This window comes from Siniperca chuatsi, linkage group LG1 (assembly GCF_020085105.1).
Source record: "Siniperca chuatsi isolate FFG_IHB_CAS linkage group LG1, ASM2008510v1, whole genome shotgun sequence".
NCBI classification, from domain to species: domain Eukaryota; kingdom Metazoa; phylum Chordata; class Actinopteri; order Centrarchiformes; family Sinipercidae; genus Siniperca; species Siniperca chuatsi.
This window is the reverse complement of record NC_058042.1, coordinates 22,097,134-22,113,228: the sequence shown is the minus strand read 5'-3', so window position 1 is coordinate 22,113,228 and position 16,095 is coordinate 22,097,134. Positions and strand designations below refer to the sequence as shown.

Here is a 16,095-nt window from a genome sequence, read left to right as displayed (position 1 = left end):
CTTCAGTTTTGTTCCCCATCTCTACCCACCTAAAGATGGAAAAATGCCAAAATAGAGTACAAGGATTTTCGGAGCACAGCAGCTTTTGTGTTTACATGGTGCTCTTTTTTTACAGCCCTTGATTGAAAATGTTTTCAGTTTTTTTAAATTTAATTTGTTTTACCAACTAGTCATTAATTAAAACTAGCCCTGGTAAAAAAAAAAAAAAAGAATTTGTAATAATTTTTTTGTATTGAATTGCCCTGCCTAATGAAATAAAGCTTAGATAAAATTGACAAACACATGCTCGCTCATTTCAATTTCAGGAGATATCTGTGGATTTTAAGCATACTGTCCCTCACTCACCAGAATTTGTCCACTGGTCACTGGCCGCATCACACACACACACACATATATATACACACCAAAAAGGCTGTTCCTGGGGTCTAGAGCCGCCAAAGCCAATCATGACTGTCGGTGTGAAGTGAGCATGCCTGTTCCAGACCCCTGCAGTTCCTCTCTATGTCTGTGCTGGCCACAGACAAAACACATGCCTAATGGCACACAATGTGTGTCTGTGGGTGTGTTTTTGTGTGTGTGTGTGTGTCACACGAACGTCTGTATGTGTCAGGGTTTGTCTAACGCACACTGACTAGCAGGGACACCCACGCAGGGCATTTGCGAACAGACACAGGGCAATTGTTCCAGCAGCACTGAATTAAGCATGCACACATAAATACGCACACACACACACACAAACTTGGCTTGAGAGCTTGGCATGGGGCGCAAGAGAGCAGCGTGTGGTGCACTGGCTCACCTCAGAAACCTCCGAAAACAATTACTGCTCTCACAGGGCTGGTCAGGGCACAGCTTGTACTAATAGACTGGACTAAAGAATTGAATTGAGCTGAATTGAATTGAGTTGAATTGTATTGAATCATTTCTGATCATAGCGTGTTTTACCACACACTCAAAGAACTAAGACACATAAGGAAAGGTGAAACAGCATGGTGCTTTATTATCTCTCCAGGACTTAATATGACAGAGCAGAGAGGCCAGAGAAGGCTTATGAAGAGAAACATCCCTAAGGCAGACCAGTTGGGCCCCATTCACCTATCATTAGGCATGGCTCTTTCATGTATGTTCTTAGGCACTTACTTTACTTTTACCTGTGTGTGTGTGTGTGTGTGTGTGTGTGTGTGTGTGTGTGTGTGTGTGTGTGTGTGTGTGTGTGTGTGTGTGTGTGTGTGTGTGTGTGAGAGAGAGAGAGAGAAAGAGAGAGACAAAGAGAGAGAAAGAGAGCCTGTGTTGTGTGTGTGTGTGTGTGTAGCCATATGCTAATGTTGGTCCTTCTCTCTGTCTCTGTCTCTCTGCGGGGCCCAGTGCTGGGGCCTTTGTGAGATAATCAGCATAATTCTTTTGACAAATACACATGGTTATTCTTAATTAGTATCACACACTGTCCCCCCGGCCGCACCATGCCTCTCCACCTGAATATCACACACACTCAGCTGTGCACTTGCACACACACACACACACACTTCTAGGGACACACGGGTACAAAACAAGATGCATGCAGATGTGCGCTTGTTAGGATACATGCAAATGCACACAAATAAACACCCGATACCGATATATTCAGGTTCAAGAAGCATACATGCACACTGACCCTTTTATATAGGCTACATATGCAGAAACACACTGTCCAGAGGACCCCTGCTGTTGCTCAGCTCACACACCAAAGAGAAGAAAGAATGAGGAAATAAAAGATTGAATAGATTGCTTCCTTGCCCTCAATGCTAAGTTGTGTTGAACCATGTAAGATCTGAGGGCTCTTTAATGTATAAATTAGCAAGACCTCTTCCTGTCTCTTCTCTTCTTTCCCTATCATTGTCTTCTTTTCTCTCCCTCTATCTTGTTTACACTTTTTTTCCTTTACATCTGTGCAAATTTCTTTTGTCCCCCCACCCCATCTATTTTTTTTACTTCTTGCTCCCTCTCTGTTTTTTTTTGCATTTGGCATAATTAACTAGTGACTTTGATCATCCACATGCACATGCACACTGAATTTAGCTTGACAAGAACCTTTTGCTTTCACATCTTACATTGTAGCTTTTCATGTGGTCTTCATAGGTTGGCCATTTTTTCAAAATAGGCCTAACTGAAACACAACCTTTTATGCTTTTATGTTAAAAGCAGTTTTTGCTGCTACAGTCTTGGACAATCACTACAGCTATAATTTTGCTAACGCTGCAGCAAAAAATTGAAAATCCTACACTAGAACCCGACCTAAACATTACATTACCTATTGCTAAATTGCAATATGATTCTTGCTCCAAAGAGTTGTAAATGGTAAAACGACCATTTAAATTAAAACTCTAAGTATTTAATCTTACACACATTAGGGTTAGATGCTGTATAGTATAGTACAAATGTAGTACATGACAAAAACCTTACCAATATGAAGTTGGGAAATTCAATTCCAACTGTGTGGTGTTCAGTATTTTCTATACTCCCATTTGTTTGCCTTCATAGCAGAGATTAGTGGTTATTAAATTTACCTTAACTCTGTTATTCATTTCATTATTTTTCTAGTAGTTTTGTGTGTATGTGTTTGCCTACATATTCCTTAATATGTGTGTTATAAGATACTATGGAAGTGTTTATTGTGTGTGTCTGCACATGTGCATGTATGAGAGAAAAATAGTTATTGAGGGAGCTGTTAATATAATGTAATAGTAGTGTGTTTTAGTGTTACACCATTTGATTACTGCCTGTGTGTTCGTGTTTGTGTGTGTGTGTGTCTGTGTGTGTGTGTGTGTGTGTGCGCGCACGCAGTAAGCAGGCTGAGGTGTTGAATTTCATAATGCTTGATTGTTGAGTATTGTGTGTGTGTGTGTGTGTGTGTGTGTGTGTGTGTGTGTGTGTGTGTGTGTGTGTGTGTGTGTGAGGAGGCAGTTAATGTGGTGTGTTTCAGTGATAAAGTGTTTGAATGTATTGCCATCTAGAGGCGTATAGCAGAGTCTCCATGCTCCTATAAAAGCTGCCAGCGCCAGATGCTGCTATTGACAATGTGCATATGTTAACTGCTTTATAGGCCACATGCCTCACATATTTCACTGGCTTTTAAGGTAGAGAGATCTCTCATTCTCGCTCACTTAATCTGTCTCTCCCTTTTGCCACATCTATCTTTTTTCTCTCCCACTTTAGCTTTCTTCCATCTTTTTTTACCCATTCACTCAATCTCTCTCTGTCTTACTCTTTCTCACACACACACCCCATCATCCTTCTGTCTCTCCTTTTTTTATTTCCTTCATCAGTTATTAACTTACTCACCTCTTACTTTTTTCTGTCCCTCTTTTCTAATTCTCTGTCATTTCATTCCAATCTCTTTTTTCATTCGGCCTTTATTTCTCACCCCCACTGCCCCTTTCGCTTTCTTTCTCTCTCCACCCCTGTGTCTCTCTCTTCGCGTCCCTCCCGCCCTCTCTCTACTGAGAAGTGCTGTGATTTGCAGGAGGATTTAGCTCGTGTCTAGGGGCTTATTAATCCTGTTTTACTGTGGATGAAAAACACGTTGGCTTCCAGACATGAAAACAGTGAATACATGCATTCTGGTTGTTGTTCAGACAGTTCATCCTTGGTGCCATGCTACGGTGATTTGCAAGGGTTTTCATTTGATTCAGTTTGAATTGGAGGCTTTTTGATCCTCTTGCTGCTGCATTGAAGTGGGTTACCAGTTAATCTCTTTACATATGCTTGCTTGTGTGAAAGCAAACAGTCCTGAACAGACAATTTTAAAAAACTGCAGACTCAACACATGAAAAAATATAGCCTCCTATGTTGTACATTCACACAAATATGTTCACAGAGAGAGAGAGAGAGAGAGAGAGAGAGAGAGAAACATCACTCTCATAGCTGCTTTAAAGCTCACAGTCATAAACAAACAAGCAATGCTACATCCTGGAGCCTAGTGCTCCCTGACTACCATGTCATCGCACGCCAGGGCCTTATGAAACAATAGTGTGTCTCTTATCAATTAGTAAACGTTGTTCCCACTGTATCACACACACACATACACACTGCCCCTGTGTCTGCCAGGGTGTTGGGCTGGGTCCCACTGCCTAAAGCTACTGGCAGACTCACTCTGCCTGTGTCTCTGTGTGTTTGTGTGTGTGTGTGATATGAAAGGGTGCATGTGTGACATAAACACTCAATCTGGAAGCTTTGAATTCACCCATAAGGGACGGCCGTCTGCCTGCCAGTCTCTCTCTGTCTCTGCCACTTCTCTGGTGTCTACTTACTTTACCATGGCAGAGCCTGTATGTTGAAATGTTGATATGACAAATCCCATGTCATGTCATCTTAGCTTGCCATTGTTTCAGTGTTCCTTTTCATTCCCCATTTTAATGAGTAATGCACTGGTTTTTATTCATGCAGAATTTGTTTGTGTAACTAATTTCCTCTCGCTTCTCTTGCTATGGCATGCTACCCACTTCCCTGTTTCCTTTTCCATTTCCTCTCTTTTTTTCTTTCTTCTTTTAACTCTTGCCCAATCATTCCTTTGTCTTCACTTGTTTCTCTTCCATATCTCCTCCTCCCTATTCCCTTTAATTCCTCTCTTTCTCCTACTTTTTCCCTTTTTCCTTTTCTTACTTTTCTGCACTTGTACTTATTCCATCTCTCTATATATCTTTCCCTGGTATCTCTTTCCCTCTCAGGGCTCAGTCCTAGAAGCAACAGTCTATGGTCTTGAACCATACAGTCAGTATAGTCTACGCGTGGAAGCTGTGAACGAGGCTGGTAGGTTGGTTATGATCAGTAGCTCATTTAAAATATCAGGGATAAATAATATCAGCATCAACCATTGAACCACTCTATTGAGTCTAGATGTTTTGCAACCCTTCAGGTAGTGTGTCCAGTCCATGGGTAGGCATTAAGACCTTGGAGGCTTCTCCAGCTGGCCTGGCTAACTTCACAGTGGAGCAGAGAGAGCAGGGCAGGGCGTTACTGCTGAGCTGGGATCAGCCAAGAACTCCACATGGAATCATCACGGTACATACATTACACACAACAAAAACACATAGCAAAGTGTATACACAGCATTGAGCAGTTGAAGCGGGGCATGGTGCTCCTCGGATTAAATCAGTCTCACGTAGGAGACATAGTAGAAAGAGCAGATAGATACGTACCAATAATATACACAGACACACATATGAAAGCCCGCAAGTACACTTATAAGTTACCTACTTACAACTTTATTCATGTAATTCAGCAACTCCTTCACATATATTCTGATACACACCACATGCACAACAATAGTCCTGCGCCTGAAGTCAATACAGTCAAGAATACACACATTACTACATCTTCGTCCCTCCTCTGTTCCCATTATGTTCTACTTTAACCCACCTACAATACTTCTCCTCTTCCTCTCCTCTCCCACTTCACTGGCTACTTTTCTTTTCCCTTCCCTGCTCTCCGACTCCTCCTTTCCAGATGTATAACCTGTACAGTGAGGGGAACCTGGAATTCAGCGGACTATCACGCAACTTCCTATTTCGTCGTTTGGAGCCATGGACCTTGTATTCTTTGACTCTTGAAGCTTGTACCTCAGCAGGCTGCACACGCACCCCACCTCAGCACGTCACCACAGCAGCAGCGCCACCTGCTTCCCAGCCCCCTCCCACGCCTCTATTCGTTGGCTCAGACCGTGTGTCACTTACCTGGGGCCCTCCCTCCCAACCCAACGGGCCAATTGGAGAATATTTCTTACTTGGGAGAAGTCTGGAGGAAGCGGGGAGGGGAAGAAGTAATGAAGAGGGTGTTGAAAAGGGAAAGGTAGGTGAAACTAAAGGCACATCTCTGAAGATATAGGCAGTGGGCAGTGAAGTTCATGGTCTCTCTGACCATTTGTCAGTTAGCCTGATAGAATACCCAGGTGCCACCAATATCTGTAAAAAGTTGTGCTCTTATAACTAATATAGCTATAATTGTGTAAAAAATGTGTTACTACTGAACACCTCATCAACCATAATCATCTACAACTGTCTCCAACAGGTGCTGTTCAGAGAATCATCCCCACAACATGCTGACACCTTCTCATATACAGTGACTGGTCTGCGTCCCTGGACACAGTACGAGTTCAGTGTCCGTACTCACAACCCTGCTGGACACACCCACAGCCCCTGGGTAACTGTGATAACCAGACAGGCCCCTCCTCGTGGTCTAGCTGCCCCATCAGTGAGACACCTCCAAGGCCAGCCCGGTGAGGTGTTGGTGTCCTGGACTCCTCCTTTGGAGCCCAATGGGGTACTTCAGTCCTACAGGATTCAGAGAAACAATGTCAGTTTCTCATTTAGTTTTGACCCTACTGTCCTCGGGTACACCGATGAAAACGTCCTGCCATTTTCAACATATAGGTATTGTTTGCCTTTACTCATACCATTTTGTTGTTTCAAATGAACTAATCTGAATGTTTCCTTGTGGGGATTCCAAATAACCACCACAAACAAATTCATGATTTTTAATAATAGAGATAATTATTTTATTTTATTCTGTTCTATTCTTTTCTACAGCTACTCAATCATAGCCTGCACGTCTGAGGGATGCATCACCAGCCCTCACACAAACATCACAACTCTAGAGGCTCCACCTGCCACAGTGGAAGCTCCCACAGTGGACAGCATCACATCCAAGAGTATAAACATTTCCTGGAGTAAACCACTGACACAGAATGGAGAGGTGACTGAATATGTCTTGAAACTGAACAACGAAGAAGCTTATCGTGGAAGAGACCTAAATACAGTGTTGTCAGATCTGTGGCCCCACACGTCATATCAGCTGGTCCTTTTAGCTTGTACCAGTGGTGGGTGCACTACCAGCGCCACAATGTCCACTGTAACCGAGGAGGCTCCTCCCGCTGGCCTGCCTACCCCAACTCTTAAGGTATGTTTGTTTATTATGACTTCCAGTGAAACCTCTGTTATTCTATAAATCTGTGGATTTCAATCCAGAATGAATCAAAGGACACTGGACTTGCTTTGCAGAATTAAAGACATTTCACCACTCATCCAAGAGAATTTCAGTTCAATAGCACAAATTTGCAAAACCTTATCAACAATGATTATTCAGTAATCAGAGGAATAATTATGTGATACAAATCAATAAGCATTTGTTTTTTTTTATTATAATTTGATTATTATTTGGGTGTGTTTTGTTGAGTTTTACATTATTTATGCTATTTGGAGCTCTGTTTGATGTGACCTTTGACTTTTCCTTTGAAGGTCACTGGCCCAGAGTCAGTGGAGGTAAGCTGGAGACCACCAGAGCACCCTAATGGCATCATCACAGGGTATGAACTCCGCAGAGATGGTGAAGTTATCTATGTGGGCACAGAGACCCATTACCACGACTTCACACTTTTGCCAAGCGTGGAATACAGCTACGTTGTCAGGGCCAACAACAGCAAAGGGGCAGTGAGCAGCGTGGCAGCCACAGCAAAGACTCACCCATCAGCTCCTTCTGGTGTTGCTCTCCCCACACTGACTCCTCTGGGACCAAGCCATGTGAGTCATTCATCTATGCAGTCCATATAACAGTTGTAACAGCTGAATCATGACATAATTAATGCTGAAGTTTACCTTCCTACTATCTTTAAATTGTTACTTAAATGTTTTTATGCTGTATGTTGTTTGTCTTTCCAGGTGAGAGCAGAGTGGAGTCCTCCAGCCCGTCCTAATGGAGACATTGTGAGTTACACAGTGTATCAAAGAGATCCAGTCCAGCTCAGCATCACCAGCACTATGTTCACTCCAGAGGATAGTGACTTTTCTGACCAACACACCACTCTGCATGGGCTGGCTGCTTACCATAGGTCAGTCAAAGCAGATCTCCACCACAGTTTGTTTATGGATGTACTGTACAGTACATGTATAGGTAGGAAGAATATGTAGCTTTTTGTTTTGTTGGGATTTTTTTCTTTATTTTCATTCAACTACATTGGCTAAAATGGTCATGAAAAAAGCTTAACAACACCATTTCCTATTTCCCTGTGTAATAAGTACAATAATTAAGGAAAATAAGGGAAGGAATAAGAGATAAGAATGGGTGATAAAGAAGGGAACAGAGTGCCATCTCTTGGTAGCAAAAAAAAACACTCCTTACAAACCACCACAACCCAGGGTACTGTTGTACAGTTAATACCAGAGCTACGTTCATCCTTCATTCTCATTTCAATCAATTAATAACTTTTCTTAAAAACAATCAATCAATGCAAACTTTCAAAATAGATAGTGAAATTTAATATCTTTTAAAATGATTGAACTTAAAGTGAACCTATATAAACTGGTGTAAACTTGTGTTTTATTTGGGTTTAAAAGGACATGAAAAATAAAAAGATAAAAAAAGATGCACAACATCACCGGGCAGTTTGTACAATAATAAGTAAATAAGTCAAATGTTGATTTCTGAAGCCTGTGTAATAAATTAGGATACTAATGCACTTGTCAATATGCAAATATTTTGATTTGGTGAAAAGCGACCTCAACAAGCTGCCAAAAGGACATCGTCTAGACTGTAGTGTTTAAAAGTAGAGAGAGACAGAAAGAACAAAAGAAAAGAAAGTCAACCGTGAAGCAGTGGCCATGTATCTATCACTCTCTCTCAGACAAAGACAGCAGTGTAGACCAAAGACTGTATATGTGTGTATGTCAATGGCCCTGTTTACATCTGGTATTAACATACGTCTTGGGTTTCCACTTATGATTAGACCAGCCAAGACGCACTGAGGACACATTGAGATCTGATCGCTCAGACCACATTCAGAGGTTGTCTGGGCCACATAAGGCCACATTAGCAGTGAGTATGCAAATGTGTCCTGGACCACATTGAAGGACCGCCTACTCAGCTGACGTCCTCTGTGTAAGCTGTAAAGTTGTCTTTTTGTACAGCAATAAGTGAGGCCCGGCCCCTATAAACACTCCCCTATGGCGGCGTCATCGTTTTTCCAACCTAATTCTTGTCTCATTTGTGGTCTGATAAACACTAAATTCATCAAATTGAGGTTAAAAACAGAAATGATGTATGTGTTTATTTGCATATAAAGCGGGGAAGTGAGACCCGAAGTGGTCACTGGAGACGCATGTGGAGACGCATTCTAATGCCAGGTGTGAGCTGATGTTCTTGGAGTTGTCCACTTGTGATCGGATCACCCAAGACGCATGTTAATAAACAGGGCCTATGTGTGTGAGGGTGCATATGCATGTGCAGTCGTGTGTGTGTCTATTCCTGCATGTACATGTCAGTGTGCTTGAATGTGTCTATGTATGTGTGTATACAGTATGTGTAATCTTGTGTATGTGGTGATAAGCTTCAGATAATAAAAGCTCATCAGCCTTATCATCTAAAGATCGCTCCCCGTCTCACTGATGACCTTCTATCCATTCAACTCATTTCCATCACATTCTCTCTCTTTTTCTCCCCCTCACTCCTCTCTATCATCTCCTGTTCATTTCTTGCGTCCAAATTAGTTACCTCGTAATGTTGGTTGTAGCCTGGTAAGGCTCAATGGACATTTGGTTCAGACAAACATAATTTCAAACATGCTGTTAATTACATGATTTTAGATTGGATGATTGCTCTACTTGCTGGGCTGTAATTTGTTCTTTGATGGTTTGACACTGGGAATAACATGGTGGATCTTCTTGAAGTCTTGTCAAAAACTCTTTTACTGTCCCATCAAAATCAATTTCTGAATGAATCTGGCACAAGGAACAGGTGAAACATGCATTATTTTGTACATATAGCACCTAGTTTAAATGCTGCTGACAAATTTTGACAGCATGTCACATAATCAACCAAATACCTTACAAATCAACAAACTATTTCGAGTATCTGTAGTCGCAGTACACTGGTATTACGGTCTAATGTTGCCAAACATGTTTGAAGTATTTTAAGTACTTAAGTTACATGCGTTTCTTTCCCACAATATACAAACATCCCTTACTACATTTAAAAATATGTGCCTATATGTGTGTGTAGGTATGAAGTGAGGGTGGAGGCTTGCACAGCGCTGGGCTGCTCCTCCAGTGACTGGTCATCTGTACTCACGCTGGAGGCTCCCCCTGCTGGACAAACAGCGCCACTGTTAGACCTCCAGCCTGACGCGCACACCGGCCTTCAGACCACCTTTCTACTCACCTGGTCCCCTCCAGCTCAGCCAAATGGTAGAGTCCTTCATTATGAGGTGTACCGCAGACTGGACCGTACCACTGACACCCACAGAAGTGATGCAGCAACACTTGTCTACAGGAATATCTCTACTACTTGCAAAGATGAAGCACTCCAGCCGTATGCTGTATACCAGTACCAGGTACAATGCTCTGTGCAGTGATACAGTATGTGTGTGTTTGTTTAGAAAAGCAGACTTACAGCAAATACTAACTGGTTAGTCCTGGTAAAGTTCATCTGACTGAACTAATATTTATCCAGATCTGAAAGGAAATGGAAACCAATCTTTCTGAAGTCACTAAAAACAGAATAGTACTAGATTTTGACCTGGATTTTATGATCATCCTTGATCTTTTTGTATTTGAATTACAAAGAATGAAGCTAAATTTCTGTGGAGCCACAGAGCTTGAGCAAGTTGGCAAGTTTAAAATTGTATGTATTATTATTTATTAACATTATATATTTTGAAAAGCAAATACATTTTTTTGAGGAAATAAGAATTACAGTTCACTCAAAAATGCAAATGGGTACTGCATTATTCAGAAATATGACTAAACTAAAAAACACTGTTCTCCTTAATAGCTGTAGATTGTAATAGCAGCCTAACTTCTTAAGTCGGAAATGTTTACTCTTTCTTGTCCTCTGCAGTGGACGTGGAAACAGAGTTAAATGTTTTATTGTGATCTGTGAACCTCATTTGGAGATGAGATCTGTAATGTGACTGACACATCATAAGATGTAGCCTGTTTTCACAATGAAATGTTTTCCCCAAGTCCACTCATACACACAAATACACACACACAGATCACACACGCACCACAACTGATAGTCATCCATACATGCCAACATACACATGCTAACACACAAGCAAGCACACAAGTAATCAGACAGGTGGGGTCCATATTCATGCTGTTGTGCTGTGCATTGGTAGGCTAATTGACAGGCTAGCCCTCTGGAAGCAACAATAACATTAGCATTCCTGCCTGTCAGACATATGAGCCGAGGCCAGAGAACCTGTGTAATTGATTGAGTTTGCCTGATTGTGGTGCCGTCTTTATTTACGAGGGTCCTAATTTATGACAGGAGGAGGGAGGGAGGGAGGAGCTTTGGGAGATGACGGGCGGGCAACAGAGCCATTAATCACTGGGCCCTCAGAGCACCCCACTTCCTGATTACCAGCCAGCCAATCGAATTAACTGTTAGCCCCCTTGGTAACAGAGCTTGTATTGGAAAGACCTTTTAATGGTGACCGCTACACGTCCCCTGAGGATTTGTCAGTGGGGGACTGGGGTACGTGGACAAGGTGGTGGTATTTGTGTGATGTCCATGAACACATGTACACAGTAGTACTCTGTTTGTGTGTGCATGTAAACATCTATGAGTGTGTGTGTCAGAGACAAAGAAGCGTAGAAAACGGTATAAATTTTTGGATATTCATAGGAAGTTATTCATCATGCCATTTCTCTCAATCTCCAAACAATAAGTTATATTTTCTCCGTGTCTGCCTGTCTATCTACCAATCTATCTCTTACCTACCTACCTGCCTGGCTTTATTTTTATTTAGCTGTTAATCTGTCTGTGTACCTATCTGGCTCTCATCCTCTCTCTCTTTGTTTCAGGCGTACACAAGGACGATAAGTCAGTTCAGTTTAGCACAGCACAGTGCAGAGAGAGAAATCATATTAGGCTAATTACACTGGGTCATAAGCTCCTATTGACAGCTTTATGCTTGGTTTTAATTACTGCCCACTTTCACACAACTTAGCCCCTTCACCCCAAGTAGATGCACCCGCCAAGTAGCTCTGTTGGCCTATCAGAGCACTCAAATCGAGTCTGCAGTCCAACCATCCAATAAAAAGGCTCAAATTCTGTCTGGTAGTTTCCTGAAGTCTTTTGTTGCCATGGTGGCTCATTCACTGCCATGGCAGCTAACAGCATATAGTTTTATTTTGTGTCTAATAAGCCAAATCACGGCCCAATAGGAGAAGCGAGGACAAGAAAGGAGAGAAAGCAGTAAAAAGTCTGTAGATGATATAAGGACGAAGAGATGAGTTCTACCTTCTAGCGTTGGATCAAGGGCAAGGTGATCTGGACTGACTTTAGTTTTGAACTTTTTCTCTCTGTTCTGTCTATGTGGCACAAACGTTTTAATCAAGCCCAAAGCCTTGCGTCACGTTGAGGCTTTAACTGTGTTGCTACTAGGGGAAGAACATGGTTGTTGCTGGGTAAAAATATTTTCTTGCTGCAGCAAATTTAATTGAAACTCTATTAAGCAACAAGTCAAGTCACGGTTCCTGTGTAGAAACTACATATGTAGACTTTTTCTTTCACCTGATGCTAATGCACTTCTTCAGGCTATTTAACTCGACATTTTGTATCCTTTCTAAGGGCTCAGTTCTATTAATATGGTGCTGCATGTGTGATAACAATAACAGAAATTGTTTATTGATCCTACCTTAACAATGTTACAATAAAAGGTACAATTAAGACATTGTTGGCATAATTACAGTAGAACTGATTACTAACATACAGACATACAAAATATATCAAAACTCACTCAAAAGTGCACTCAGTTATTTGGAGGCCAGAATCACCTCTTCTATTCATATAATGTCAATAGTATTTAGATTCCTCCATTTATTTATATGCAGAGACCATTCTTATTAGTTGACATCATTTTGATGTAAATGTACCAGATTTAGTCTTCCTCAGCAGGTTGATGTTAGAAGCTAAAAACAAAGTATAGTACAGCTATTATTTTGATAGATACTTAAAACCAACTATATAATAAGCATAGTTTTAATGACAAACAAATGTATGTTTCATTTGTAATCATCTTTTTAAATTGTCTCATACCTACTGCGCGCACACACACACAAACATTATGGGAGCGTCTCTCACAGGCATTAACTGCTTCTCTTTGACCTTTTCCTTATCAGGGTGACAGCATGCCCTTTACCTAACGTACCCTCTTCCGTCCCTCCCTCCACCCATCCTTCTCACTTCTCCACAAAGGCTTCTGTCCTTTCCTTTATTCTTCATTCATTCCTGCCACCTCCCTCCCACCATTCTCCTTTCTTCATCCACTGCACAACAGTATAGACAATGTCCCAAAAGGCTGACAATACATAAACACAGAATAAGTGAGAGGACTTACTGTAAAACTGTATAGTCACTAAACTTAAACTTACTCTTGATAGTCACATATATTATCATGATTGCACTCTTTTGATAAGAGTTGATAAAGTTTAAGTGTTTGTATTTTAGTGAAAAGCTTTTCTCTTCATTCCATCTCTTTTTATTCTCTTAGAATTTCATTTTCAGTAATGACTTCTACTTCATTAGTTTTATAAACATGTCTCTAAATATTATAATTTTATGAGTAACAGATTTAGTAACAGGTTTAGTTGCAGCCTCAATTTTCAGTATCACTACATTTAGATTTTTTTATCCATGCTTGTTGATCTTAGACACTGAACTGCCATGTTCAGTACAGGACCAACTTTTGCCTCAACTCTACCAACACACTGCATTGGCAAGTGACATACTTGTAAGCATCTATACCAGGTAGAACACCTTGTAACGTATATTTGTAAGATTGGACTAATTTTGCTGTTGCAGGCATTGAGGCATCCTGCCTCAAAGAAGAATAAATGCTGCATGGTGTCTTTGTGTATGGTAAGCCTTCAAATAGGACTTCCTGATTCGTATTTCTTCTTCTTAGCAGCACCCCATAAACAAGACAATCTACACCAATGCAGACCCTTGCAGTGTTTTGCTGAAGGGTTGCTGTCAGTCTGAATGCACCGTTTGTGAATCAGCTGTTTTTTTTAGCTGTTGGATTTTATGTTGAAACACAAATAAGGTGCAGCAAAAATCTGTGCCACATGTGAAAAGTGGAAAAGAGAATGGAACAGGATGAAAACATTCTTAGCAGGAAAAGTGCAATATCAGCTGTTGGAGTCGGGGTGGGCCACAATAATGGCCAATCACATCAGCTCCTCTCATCCCCTTTAAAAGCAGCAGACGGTTTCATGGGCCAGTGGAAGAGTCCAGGTCAGTTTCTCTGAGAGGAAACTGTAAGTGCAGAGTCACAAGTCACAAATATTAATATACAAATAAATGTTCAAGGGCAGGTGTGTGTGTCCCTTTTTGAGTTTAATGGATTTATGTTACATTAGACTAACATTATGTGTTTGTGTGGAATGATTTTATTAAGTGACTATAAAGGTTGCATTCAGTTACTCATACATTTGCATGCGCACAGTGATGCAACTGCTACAAATACTGAGAAAAAACAATAGTCTGGCTGCTTACATGATTGCATGTAAGAGCAGTAAATATCCCTGAAATAATACTGTTTACACAACTAAAAATATTATTTATTATTTAAATATTATACCTACTACCTAATACCTACTATACCCATATTATTTCACTGTGTAAACTTCGACTGCAACTATTCCCTCAGTTTGACTGGTCCAGATAACACACAACTTATAGAGTTGGACCTTAGATTTTACAAGTAGTTTTTGATGACATCACCTATTGGTGTAATATACTATGGTACAGTAATCAGGTCAGTGTGTTTGATGTGTATTTAAATATACACCACAGGAAAAAATATATATATCAAAGTGAAAGAGGCAAAGTTTAACATGTGATCTGTGCAACCGGAAAAAACACAAGCACAATTTCAATATAATCTTATCTGCAGAACAAAATCTATCACTATCCAAGCACATTCATTTGTAGCCATAAAATTACAAAACAGCACAGCTCAAAATTTCTCCTGGTTCCTCTCCTTGTGCCTTGTCCACCCTTCCTCCTGTCTTCCTCCTCCTCCCCATTCCCAGTCTCTCCATCTTCCATTCTTCTTTCCTATCTCCCATCTCAGTCCATCTGTGCTGTCACTTAGATCAATCAGTCTGATTGATCACGGCCTAATTGACTATTATTGAGGTTAATTCAACTCTTAACACACTTGCATGCACACGGATACACGCACAAACCCCGCTATCACAGCTACAAACAACACATCACGCACACACAGACACACACTTTGTGTGAACAGTGAAGCTCAGACCCATCCATCTGCCTTCTGCACTACTTCTGACAGGCTACAGATGACTTACACATGCAAATATCCACCCTGCCTGACCCTGTGCTGTGAACACCTTGTAATTATACCCAACACAAGCACACAAATAAGATTATTCTGTGTGTGTGTGTGTGTGTGTGTGTGCGTGTGCGTGTGAGTGAGTGAGAGAGAGAGAATAACTCCTTGATGAAGGTGAAAAGTAATTGTCATGCAGATATGTTAGTGTTGAGTTGCATGTTGAAAAGGTTTTGCCCTCAATGCTGATGGTAGTTTTGATGGATGGTCCAATGAATTGACTTATATCCTTTTGGTGGTCTGGTGGATACTGGGTAATTAAGAGAAGCTTTCATCATTAAGAGTTAATAAAATGCGTCTAAAATCCAAATGACTGAAGAAAAAAGTTTATGTCTGGCTCGCACTTGTTCTCTCTCTATTATTCACTTTAAATTATATATGTGAATGCAATTTCATCATTTTATTGACTAATATGTGGTTTTGACCGACAGGTGTGGGCAGTGAATTCGGCCGGTCGTTCTGCCAGTCCGTGGGCCAATGGGAGAACAGGACCTGCCCCACCTGAGGGTGTAGGCCCACCTATTTTCCTGCGTGTTTTAGCAACCTCAGCAGTAGTGGACATCCATCCTCCAGCCCGACCCAATGGGATTGTTAGCCTTTACAGAGTGTTCTCACTGAACCACAACAACCACACTCTGGTAGTGCACGTAATACAACTTTTAATAATTCACATAACTAATATGGATGTTCTTGTTTGATTTCTGTGCTGT

At 41.1% G+C, this 16,095-nt stretch overlaps 1 protein-coding gene across 1 annotated transcript in view; it reads left to right on the top strand.

The window, feature by feature from the left end:
* ush2a (Usher syndrome 2A (autosomal recessive, mild)) overlaps positions 1-16,095 on the top strand; it is a 222,921-nt gene that overhangs the window by 199,659 nt on the left and 7,167 nt on the right. The window contains 9 exon segments of the mRNA XM_044199324.1: positions 4,701-4,782; positions 4,889-5,034; positions 5,479-5,820; positions 6,040-6,401; positions 6,558-6,927; positions 7,266-7,547; positions 7,686-7,855; positions 10,021-10,351; positions 15,817-16,023. Coding sequence (XP_044055259.1) covers positions 4,701-4,782; positions 4,889-5,034; positions 5,479-5,820; positions 6,040-6,401; positions 6,558-6,927; positions 7,266-7,547; positions 7,686-7,855; positions 10,021-10,351; positions 15,817-16,023 — 2,292 coding nt within the window.